The sequence below is a fragment of the Microtus ochrogaster genome, assembly GCF_000317375.1.
Source record: "Microtus ochrogaster isolate Prairie Vole_2 chromosome 14 unlocalized genomic scaffold, MicOch1.0 chr14_random_1, whole genome shotgun sequence".
Taxonomy (NCBI): domain Eukaryota; kingdom Metazoa; phylum Chordata; class Mammalia; order Rodentia; family Cricetidae; genus Microtus; species Microtus ochrogaster.
In genome coordinates this window covers 25,277,751-25,289,361 of record NW_004949096.1, presented here as the reverse complement: position 1 = coordinate 25,289,361, position 11,611 = coordinate 25,277,751, and the positions used below count along the sequence as shown (strand labels likewise).

Genomic DNA, 11,611 nt, shown 5'->3' with positions numbered 1-11,611 from the left:
AAAAAAAGAAACAAAAAAAATAAATATGGATTTTCCAAAATAAAATAAATAGGAGGCTCCTTTCCCTTCAGTCTCTGAAACAAATGAGCCACCATTCTCTACAGTGTGACTGTGCCTTCACCCTTACATAAGAGCATCATCTTCCAAAGGTCTGTAGTGGTCACTGCGGTGGCTGCTTCTCATTTAGAAGAATAATAACAATAAGACTCAGATATCAATGTCAACAAACACAAACCCCAGTTCCACCCAGAAATTCACAACATTGAGAAATCACCAAGGAAACAAAAGAAGTTGGTGTTAGGGTAACTTGACTGTGGTCACGTGACTTCCAGTGTTAGGGAAGCTTGACTGTGCTCACATGACTGTACTGGTGTTAGGGAAGCTTGGTTGTGCTCACATGACTGAAGCTATATATCACATGACCATGGCCTCAGATGCAGTTGTACCGTTGCCAGATTTGGGGTTTTACTGAAGAACAGGCTTAAACTAATTGCTTTTTTTCAGTTCTTAGAACTCGGGAGTTCTTATGTTTTAATATGTGCTTTAATCAAACTGGGTTTATGAGGGACAGCCTTTTCATTTCAGTGTTGGGGATCGAACGCACATCTTCCCACATCCTTGGTAAGTACTTCACAGAGTTCTACCCACAGCTCTCGGGAACATCTTGATGCAATAAATTCTTCTTTTCTTTGGGATTTTTATTGGCATTATTACTTGAATTACCTGATCACTTCTGCAGTTCTACAATGGTAATATTTGTATGCTAACCTTTTCTCCATATTTTGATACATTGAAATCTTTGAATCTTATCTGAGTAGGGAGAGACCTGGAGTTCTTTTTTTTTTTTTTTTTTTTTTTTTTTTTTTTTTGATTTTTCGAGACAGGGTTTCTCCGTAGCTCTTTTGGTTCCTGTCCTGGAACTAGCTCTTGTAGTCCAGGCTGGCCTCGAACTCACAGAGATCCGCCTGCCTCTGCCTCCCGAGTGCTGGGATTAAAGGCGTGCGCCACCACCGCCCGGCTGAGACCTGGAGTTCTTAAAGGGCTCCAAGGCATACTCACTACGTGTATACTGAACGATCCAATGTCAGACCTCTTTTATACCTCAAGAGGCAACATCCCTCTGCTTCGTCATCCCCAGGTCAGCCACCACGCAGCTAGAACACCTCTATAGCTGAAATTACTCCAACTAGTGAACTCTAAACTGTCTGTCCCTGCCCGTGGAAACTCCAGTAAATCTGACAGCATAAATTATCCTCTTTAACCCCCAACTACTCACACCCCTCCTTCTGAAATGTGGTGGTATTCTGCTGAAGGGGCCTGTATGCCATGTCCTGCCTCCTTGTGAGAAGAACCAACTCTTTCCCAGAGTGCTTCTCATGCCTTCTTTCTAATGCCATGTGACTAACCATTAGAGAAAGAACACAGGGCAAACATCAAGCCAGAAGACACCTCTGACTTCTCTAGTCTCATGGCCCCATACTCCCTATAGGACCTGTCTTACTTAGGACCAGCTGACTCCTCAAATAAGCAGAAGACTGGCCTAGAAGGACTCTTTCACATGGAAACCAATAACTCAGAGGCCAGAAGCTGATCTCCTCCTTCACAGAGTTAGCATACTTTAGGGCACCATTCTCCTGTTCAAACCACCAGGGTCAAGTTCCAAACCTGTTACAAGTCTTGTATTCCAGAACCTGATGAATCTATTCAAATTCGCCAACTTGATACTTACTTATCCTTCCTACTCCATCCCTTTCTTCAGGAACCACAAAATGACTCTCTTATCTTCCCTAAAATGGACTGGTTTAAAATCAACTTGATACAAATTACAGTCATCTGGGAAGTGGGAACCTCATTTGAGAAAATGCCTCCACCAGATTGGCCTGTAGGGCATTTTCTTGGTTGATGGTTGATGTGGGAGGGCCCACTATGGTCCCATGCCAGGGTTGTTGGTCCTGGTGGGATAAGAGAGCAGGCCAGGCAAGCGGCGAAAAGGAAGCCAGCAAGAAGCATTGCTCTGCACCCTCTGCTTCAGCTATCGCTTCCATGTTCTTTCCTTGAGTTCCTGCCCTGGCGTCCCTAGATGATGGACCTGTAGGGTGAAATAAACTCTTTCCTCCCCAAATTGCTTTTGGTCATGATGCTTTATGAAAATAGTAGAAACTCTAAAAACATCTCCTTTGTTCGTCTCCTACCGGGTACTTTCTGACCTGGCCATGTGTGGTCAGGCATATCCTCCAGTCTTCAGAACTAACAAAGCATAGTTTCAAAGTCAATCACTTTCTAGTCCACTGCTTTATCACTCCTGGGTAGTGAGAAAAGTCTACATTTCAATACATGTGAGCCACCTTTGTTGGCACAGATGCTTCCTCTCTGGGAAACAAAGGCTTTATCAAAGAGGAGAACAAGAATTTTTTTTTTTGGCATTTCATATAGTGCTGTGCTTGAAAAAGATTGCAAACAATTTGTTTTAGTGGTCTGTAGCTAGATATTCGATTTGCATATTAGTATATTGATGTCATCTTTGACTGTCATTGATGATTCTGAGAAGGAATAGATTCTTGTCCTGATTCTTGCTGAAAGGCAATAGGTAGTACTTTCTCCATTGACAGCTATAGAGGAGATGCCCATGAGTACACCCCAACTGACACATTAGCATTTGGCTTAGATGAGCAAGTTTCTATTCTCCAGAAATAATACCTTCTTGTCTATTACAAGCCAGCTGCTTTGCTAAGTCCTCAGCAACACCAACACATAAACTACTGTGTCTACAAGGTGACAAGAGTAATACATAAATCTCTACAAACATTTTCTCTAACCCTGCCAAAGGTCACACTGCTTTTTATCAGCTTGCTTTATCGAGGATAAACTGAGACCTATATTGATTCAACAACTTGCTCTAGGTCACACAGCTAGAAAAAAAAAAGAACAGAATTTAAACCAGGTCTGATTCCTAAAACCCATTTTAACAGACTTCTTTAAATGGCTTTTCCATTAGTATAGATAAGTAATTAATTGTATCGATGCCTTAGCTATTTAAAGGCCAATATAATATAAAGTAATAGTTGAAATACATACTTTGTTCTTGTTGTTGTTGTCTTTCAAGACAGGGTTTCTATGTAGCTTTGGAGCCTGTCCTGTAACTAGATCTTGTAGACCAGGCTGGCCTTTAATTGACAGAGATCCACTTGCCTCTGCCTCCCAAGAACTTAAATTAAAGGCATGTGCCACCACTGCCCACCTCTACATACTCTTAATTTATAAGAAAAGCAGCTTTGTATTTATATGAACTTTAGAAGTTACACACATAACTCAATTACAAACAGGCGATATGGTATGCATTCAAAGGACAACTGCACCTTGTGCTGGCCTGTCACCTCTTCTAGAAAGCCACCAGTATCCACAGTACTCATCCGGGTACCATTATCCAGTCACAACCAACCCTAAACACCTCATCACTACACAGTCTACGGAAGCTTTTCCCATGCTCGTTTATTTTAAAAACATTATTTTTTAGATATGAATGTTTTGTTTGTGCTTATCTAAGAGCCCCATGTATGCATAGTACTAGCGGAGGCTGGAAGAGGGTGTCAGATCCCCTGGAACTGGAGTTAAAGATAGACATGAGCCACCCTGAGGGTGCTGGGAAGGGAACCTGACTCCTGTAGGAACAAGGGTTCTTCACTGCTGAGCCATCTGTCCAAGTTTCTCCCCCCATAACACCTCACTATAGGGATATAGTTCTAATAAAATAAACCCCTAGAGGCCACACTCAAGCCATAGCAGTATGGATATGGAAGGGGATGGCATTCTGGTAAATGAAAAAATTAGACAAGGAGAGTGATGAAATATAGAGAGGAAGTTGGGAAAAACTAAGGACTAATGAGACCTATAAGTCCATACTTTTCAGAATCACAATATTAAGAGGCTTTCTGAAGGAAAAGATGCCTTTAGACAAATGATGTGTCTTCTAGGAGCCAAATAGAAGCTTTCAGGATTATAAGTCTCACATTAAAAGTCAAGCATCATCATTATCTGCAAAAGTAATCAATTCAGTTCTGTTTAACGCAGCATTCCTAGCATCCTCTGGCATCTGTTTTCGGGGAAAGCTAATGCAGCTAATGCAAGGCCATGAAGGCACCAGGCTGCATCTTAGAATAGCCATTCTAGTATCAGGGAGAAAGGTGGACAGAAAGGGAGTCTGACGAGGGAAGGGTGTGCTGTAAGGTATGGCAGTAATCTGGAGGAAGATGTTTGAAAAGTTTCCAATTCAAACGTATTAGAGTAAATGAGTAATCATTTAACACAATTAAACTACATGTGTCCATGGAAGTTACAAAATACCTTTACGACATATACTGCAAGCATCTAAAATATTTCAGAGAAAGAGAAGGGATGATGGAACCCATTAACAGATGCGGAAGGGAGTCTTTGTAGAAGGTCAAGGTGAGTCCACTTCTGTCTACCTGTCTCTGCAGAAACCATGAGGAATCAACTCTGGGTTCACTATACCAATATGGTACCCTCATGAACTAGAATTAGTGGTCTTAATATTGCCTTAAAACAATTATAGCCTATAGAATGCTGCATAGAGCCTGGGAAGCCCTGGGGCTGGTGGCAAGGCCTCTGCTGGGTGGGATGACAAGGACGTCCTTCTGTTCTGAGCACGTTAGGGAGCAGACCCATCTGCCTCCATAGGTGAAGCATATTTCCCAAGAGAAGCCCACATTTTCTCTTTTCATCTTTCTGTCACCACCCCCAGTTCGGCAACCGAACTTCTACTTCTTGGTTTAAAAAATACAGCTTCATGGGTCACCTTCCTGGTCTCCTTTAGTCCTCAAAATAATCCTTCAAAAATATGCACCTTGATCCCTAGTTTTATAAAAAGAAATATTGAGGTTGAACAGAAAATGGCAGCATCGAGGTTGAAATCTCAATTTCTCCCACTTCACAGTACATGGTTTTCCTAAACTGCCTTTATTTGGTTCACTTTGAACAACAAAGGCTTGGGAAAACATGCTCATTAGAGAAGTCTAAATCCTTTGTAGTTTTGATGTAAACGAAACAGCAGTAGGTGGTGGTATCTCCAGATCTTCAAATCATATGTTTATATTTCTACTCTCACTTTCATTCTTTTGCTCTACCACATATGACCGACCTTCTGACTTGGTGACAGAACACTGTCATCTACAAAGGCCACCCTTGAGAGCTTCAGTTACAGAACAAGACGAAGACCCAAACCGTTCTGCTGTTTTAAGTAAGTTCACTCGTCTGTGTTGAGCCATGTTCATAGCTGTTCATTGCCATATAAGTTGTGGGTCGGGAAAAACCTGTACCCGCTTCCTGCCCATTTGGTGACTTTCAGGAGGGAGCAATCACTGGTAAGACACAACTTCAGCACCACTGTGTCCATAGACAGATGTACTAGGAGCCCAGTTGCCCCCTTGTTTGGGGGTGCTTCAGGCTGCTGAAATTAAAGAGCCCATAAGAAGCAGGTTGAACAAGAACACAGTACTTAATACATAACAGGTATTTGATAAATGCTTTCCAAATTGAATGAAATGTCCTTTGCTTTGAGGGAAAATTTCCTATCGTCTGGAACAGTGACAACTGTACACCCTTACACAATGAAATAGGCAAAATGTGGGAGTCTAGCTCCATCATTTCAAGACTGGTTCTTAAAAGTACATATAGACTAGCCATAAAATGAATGGCTACACATAATAGGTCTGATTTAATATTATTAATTCAACCTTGCCTGAAAGGAATGCAGTGCTGTAAGCTGACATTGAAGCATGACATCTAAATAGCATTTGCCACGCCAGAGTAAATATTAAACCACATTATCTGACACTCCTTAGGGAATGGCCTTGCAATGTCAAGACCGTGGAAAATGATGGGAAATCAAATTCACAGAAATTTGACTTAGATGTTCAAAATAAAATGAATCTCTCTCATTGAATGCATACAGCGATGAGCTGATAGCAAAATAATTACACAAGCAAGGCAGAACGTCGCTACGAAGATGAAGGAGGTTAGGCTGAAATGGGCTTCACGGTGGACTTTTATGATCATATTTATATATTCATCAGGCCGTTTTCAACTGCAGTTTTTACACACTATCCACTGAGATGCTGGAATACAAATCCATTTCAGATATGCATGTTCATTGTCACTAGGACCACCTACTGGAAGCATGAGCAGTGTTTGTTTTCATAAGCTCCACTTCATACTTTCCCGGAAGTATATGAATAACCCACTAGTGGTGATGTGTAGAGACTAAAGAATGCTATAGGAAAAGGTTGGTCATGAGAAAAACAACACGTTCAAGGACTGGTAAGCATACAGTATGCTGGATCTAAAAGGGACCACAGGAAAGTGGCAAGAGACATGATGGAAGGGCAGGCAGAGATCAGCTGTAAACAAGTCTTCATGACAGACTTCAAATGTGGTCAGTGTAAGGAAAGAATTATTTTCCAGGTCTCATGAAAAACAGATGAGAGTCAAGCCCAGAATTAGGCAATGTTAAAGCTGTGTAACATGTCACACTATCACTTTCAGAGTTGGGGTGCTACCTTTCAGAGGCAACAACATATCCCAGAACCTCTATCTGATGAGAATAATTCTGTTAAAGTGGTGGTGTGGGAGCCTGGGTCATGATCATTTTCTGTTCTTTATTCTACATGTTTCATATAATTTCCCAAATGATCTTAGAATCACCAGAATCAGGTCCAGGCTTATAACTGCAGCCGGTGCTTAGATGTGGTCACCTTTCAGGAAGGCTTGGTCACATCCCAATTATCTGCTTGTTTGTTTATTGATTTTGGCTTTTGAGACAGGGCCTCTCTACATAGCCCTGGCTGTCCTGGAACTTCCTATGTAGATCAGGATGGCCTCAGACTCACAGAGATCCTATTGCCTCTGACTCTTAAGTTCTGAGGTTAAAGGTGTGAATGCCTATGCCCGGGCCCGTTTTTCCATTGTGTGGTACCAGGGACTGAACCCAGGGCCTTACACATGCTGGGCAAGTGCTCTGGAACTGAACTTGGTTTACATCCTCTTTTTGTCTTTTATTACCAGTCATGCTAAGTTCAGTAAGCTGGTCCTCAACATACTCTGCAGTCAAGGTAGGTCTTTAAGCTCATCATCCCTCTACTTCAACCTCCTGAGGAGCAAGGCTTGTGAACCTGTGCCATCAGGTCTTGTTCACACGTTACTCTTACAGCACACACAAACTCCTCAGGAGTACCTACCTGCCCCCTTCCTGTAGATGTAGCTTGCTAAGGGTATTATGTACTGGCAACTGTTCCCATGGCCTCTTACTGCAGTCACAGCTCCTACAGACTAATGCAACTTTATTTCAAATGAGAGGATGAGGAGTTTATAATTACAAATGAAAGAGGCCCAGACCAGCATCCTTTAAGGACATTTGACTAAAGCCCAAACACTACTACTTCCAGGAACCTCTTTTTCTATTATCAGACTGTCCATCTTATAGAGAAGGGCAAATGAACATTCCAACTTCTCCTAACAGAATACAACTCTCTGTCTCTACATATTAGCTTTTCCACTGAGGTATCCCAAACTCATTTAGACCCTGAAATGTTGTCTACTGTCTACTCTGTTAACTAACATGGATAGCAGGAACGAGTGAGGACATCATGCTCACGTACAGTTGAAAGGTAGAGTCCCAATCCCTTGTGTCTTCTGGAGGTCATCACTACTGTCCAGCGAAGCTCACCAAAGTGCATGCTGGGAAGATAGCTTGCAGCTAGTTCCTGAGCTTGGAGCCATGTGGAGGCCCTGGGATGCCAGGACACCCCTAGGGTTCTTCCCCCACAGCAATTTCATGGGGGTATGGCAAGATGAGTGCTCCCCACATGGTCTTTCTTTTTTTGGGTGTAGCTTCAGTCTAAGATACCAAATGTTTCTCCCACACTACATTTCAAAGGGAGCCCCAATTTCCTATGGGAACACAGCCATATGTGCCTGCTATGGAGCTGAAGTAATTTCAATTTTGATTCTTTTATAATGGAAATGAAGCTAACTGGGCTGAGTACAAATGAATGGAGAGTTATTTAAAACCTCGAATAGAGCGACTCCAGTAAAATGTAAGCATGCTGCCAATGGCAAGGGCCAGCTCTGACATCTAGTTCTGTTAAGCTGCTGGCTTTCACAGAACCACAGTGACATTTTATACATTGGGTGCTAGCCTCCTTGTATGTGGAAATGGAGGGACTTGAGGAGATAAATGATGGGCTTTGGGAAGATAAAACAGAAGCAAGAAGTGATGTAAGTAATAAAAGTGTTGGAACGATCCTATGGGGCTGAGTGTAACTTCCCCCCAGAAACCATTGCACATTGTCGAGCCTTGATGCACAAGGCTAAGTAAGGCAAGGAAGAAATGCAGTGGAGAGGTTCCTTGGGAGCAGGATCCCGCCAGCTGCCTGGGAGGATGACCGAATCTTCATGTAAATGAAACAGTAAAGACCTTGCCATAATTTTGCTAGTCCAGCATATCTATAGCAGGATGGGGGAAATGAGGTGCAAAGCTCAGGTAGGAAAGGGCCAAGGAACATTCTCAGAAAGGGACTGAGTGGGTCATCAACCACCATGAGTCACTTCTCACTTCCCACCTTCCTCCCTCCTCCCTACCTGCTGTTCCCCTCCCTCTACACCCCATCTCTCAGGAGAGAACGGGACCTTGTCTGCTGCTGTTCTTATATCTTTTCTGTTTTAGTTTTTTCATCTATCATTTTCGTAAAATGGACTGCCATAAATCACTTCCTGGTAGCCAGAATAATTGCTAAATACACATAAATTTAAAAATCCTCAGCCAGGTAGTGGTGGCACTTGCTTTTAATTCCAGCACTGAGAAGACAGAGGCAGGCAGTTGTCTGTGAGTTAAAGGCCAGCCTGGTCTACAGACCAAGTTCCAGGATAGTCAATGATAGCACACAAACAAACAAACCACAAAATCCCAAACCCTCAAGCTAGGAATCTTGAAACAAAGGAGAGAGGAGTGACGGTACAAGGAAAGACATATGCTCAGACAGACAGACTGTAGCCCGCATGCCACCACACAGGAGATAGAGAAAAGGTGGCATGTGAAGTGGGTTTAGTAAGAAATGAGCATGAAACTCATGTATTTCTAAACATTTATTTTACTTTTTAAATATGTGCCTGTATGTACATCTGTGTGGATATGTACATCTTAACGCAGATGCTTATGGAAGCCAGAGGTGTTGGATCCTCCTCCTTGATGTGGGTGCTGAAAACCAACCCCAGGTCCTCTGCAAGAGCAGTATATTTTAGCTGTAGAAGTATCTCTCTCTCCAGTCTCTAAACTTGGTTATTTTTAATGTTTAAAATACAGATGTGAAGCCAGGTGTTGGTGGCGCACGCCTTTAATCCCAGCACTCAGGGTGTCAGAGGCAGGCGGATCTCTGTGAGTTAGGGGCCAATCTGGTCTACAGAGTGAGTTCCAGGACAGCCAGAGATACACAGAGAAACCTGTCTCAAAAAACAAAAACAAAAACAAAAACAAAAACAAAACAAAACAAAAAAAAAACAGATGTAAAAAAGCTTAATTTCTGTGGCAAATAAAACCTTTATGTCAAAGTGTTTCTCTTTCTTAATGAGCAGATCACAGAACCATGAAGGGTTAGGGAGGGCAATGCTGAAGTGGTTATTTTCTCCTGATGCTCAGGAATCAGAGATGTTCCATAGAACATTCAGCTGTCAACTGAAAACCTAACATCATAAACAGAACCATCAATAACCCTTCACAGAAATCACGTTGAGAAAAGAAATCAAAACCTACTTTCCAGAAAATGCAAGGAAGAATGAAACTAGAGATGAAGTTCCCAAAGGAGAGAATGCCCACACTCTCAGAGGAGCAGACATCCTGATAGCCATGCATACATCTGTGCTGAGCTCTTCTTATGCTTGGATGATCTTTCCAGAACAATCAGAAAGTGCCGGTGCATCCAACTGTCCATCAGAAGTCAGCTCAGCATGCAATTCTGACTCCAGTCATAGCCAGCTCTCAGCTAGGCAGAATCCAAACTTGACTGAACACTAGGTAGTTGTTTATATGCACATCAGATGGGAAACTTTTCCATTCAGAATTAACATAACTACCCGAGGACGTACTCTCAGTGAAAAATTGAGTGGATAGGACAAAGCTAAGAAATGAGAAAAAAATTACAAGTCCTAATAACTCTATAAAACTCTAAGATTATAGCTTCCTTTCTCCTGTGAGCAATATTGTCTACTCTGATGATTGTATGATTTCTAAGAGTTACTAGTTCCCTCTTACAGACTTTATCCTTCATCTCAGATAGATGTTCTCTCAGGAGGCCATCTCCAAAGATCAAAGAGCACGATTCTCAGGGGTACATGCTGGAGACTGTTCCAGTCTCTATTCTTTTCAGTCAGAATTCTACCTGGAGGACTCCAGTGACTCTTACTTCCAGTGCAGAGTCAAAGTTTATTCCATAGCACCTTACCTTTGATGCCCGGAAGGAGAAGGCTGTGGACTTGGTGTCCGACTTTCCCCGGTCTTGTAGAAGAAGGCCTTGGTCCTCTGTCAAGGCCAGATAATGGCCGGTAGTGAGATGCCGGAGCCGGAAAGCCTGGCCCCACCTGATGTTACTGCCACTCCAGCTGGTGAAAAGCACATAAGAAATTATATTACATAGAAGTCAATGCTGTTCAACATTTATCCCATGCTTTCCTTAACCCCAGAGTTATTCCCTCTCTGGGGTTTATCATTAAAGGTCACTGAACTGTTTCCTGTCTGTCTGCAACTCAGCACAGTGCTTCTGTTTGATTCCCCATTAAGGAAAGCGCCGTGATCCGGAAGGCAGGGCAGTACATACTATGACCGGAAGTCCTGAGTTTCAACTTACCATTCAGCCCACCAATAAGTACCCTTATACAAACCATCTCAAAATGATGGGAAGACTTCATTTCTAGGAACACTTGTATCTGGGAAACCAGTCTTTCCATTTGGTTATAGGAATTCAAATACCTCATCATCAATCATAAAGAGTCCTGTCTTCGCGAGAGACAAGAAAACAAGCAAACCAAAGCCTAAAACCACTGCGGGTTCAGCCTGCCAGGAGAGGCAGGTAGTAAGGGATGCAATAAGGAAGCAGATATCCTGGGACAGTGAAAGGAGATCTATTCTGCAGGGAAAAGTAGAGTAGGATGGAAGGATTGAGATAAGGAAGATCTCAAGTGGAATGTCCATCTTTTTATGGCCCTTCACCAAAAGATTAGCATTCAAAAGGAGTTACGGTGAATATTAGGGGAGAAATTATCCATGGGATCACTAGTAATTCAAAATGGACCCTTAAAGTTAGGATACCATGTATGTGCCAAACTTTGAAATCATTTCCCATGTCTTCAATTCTAGGAACACCTGAGAATCAAAACTACGGTGTCTGATGTAAAGAACTAACAGCTATTTTAGTTGCTGAGGAATCCCATCTGGACGGGTGAGTGTGTGCTATCCAGGGGTGGAGTGTCCCGGAAGAGAGCACAAACCCCCCTCCCCCAGCTCTTTCTGCAGGGCTGTCTTTCTTTTGCACGACCCAGCCCCCCCAGC

The 11,611-nt window shown here is 42.6% G+C and overlaps 1 protein-coding gene across 1 annotated transcript in view; it reads right to left on the bottom strand.

The window, feature by feature from the left end:
* Ryr3 (ryanodine receptor 3) overlaps positions 1-11,611 on the bottom strand; it is a 571,876-nt gene that overhangs the window by 288,891 nt on the left and 271,374 nt on the right. The window contains exon 11 of the mRNA XM_026787730.1: positions 10,509-10,665. Within this exon, the coding sequence (XP_026643531.1) occupies positions 10,509-10,665 (157 nt within the window). The remainder of the gene's footprint in view (positions 1-10,508; positions 10,666-11,611) is intronic.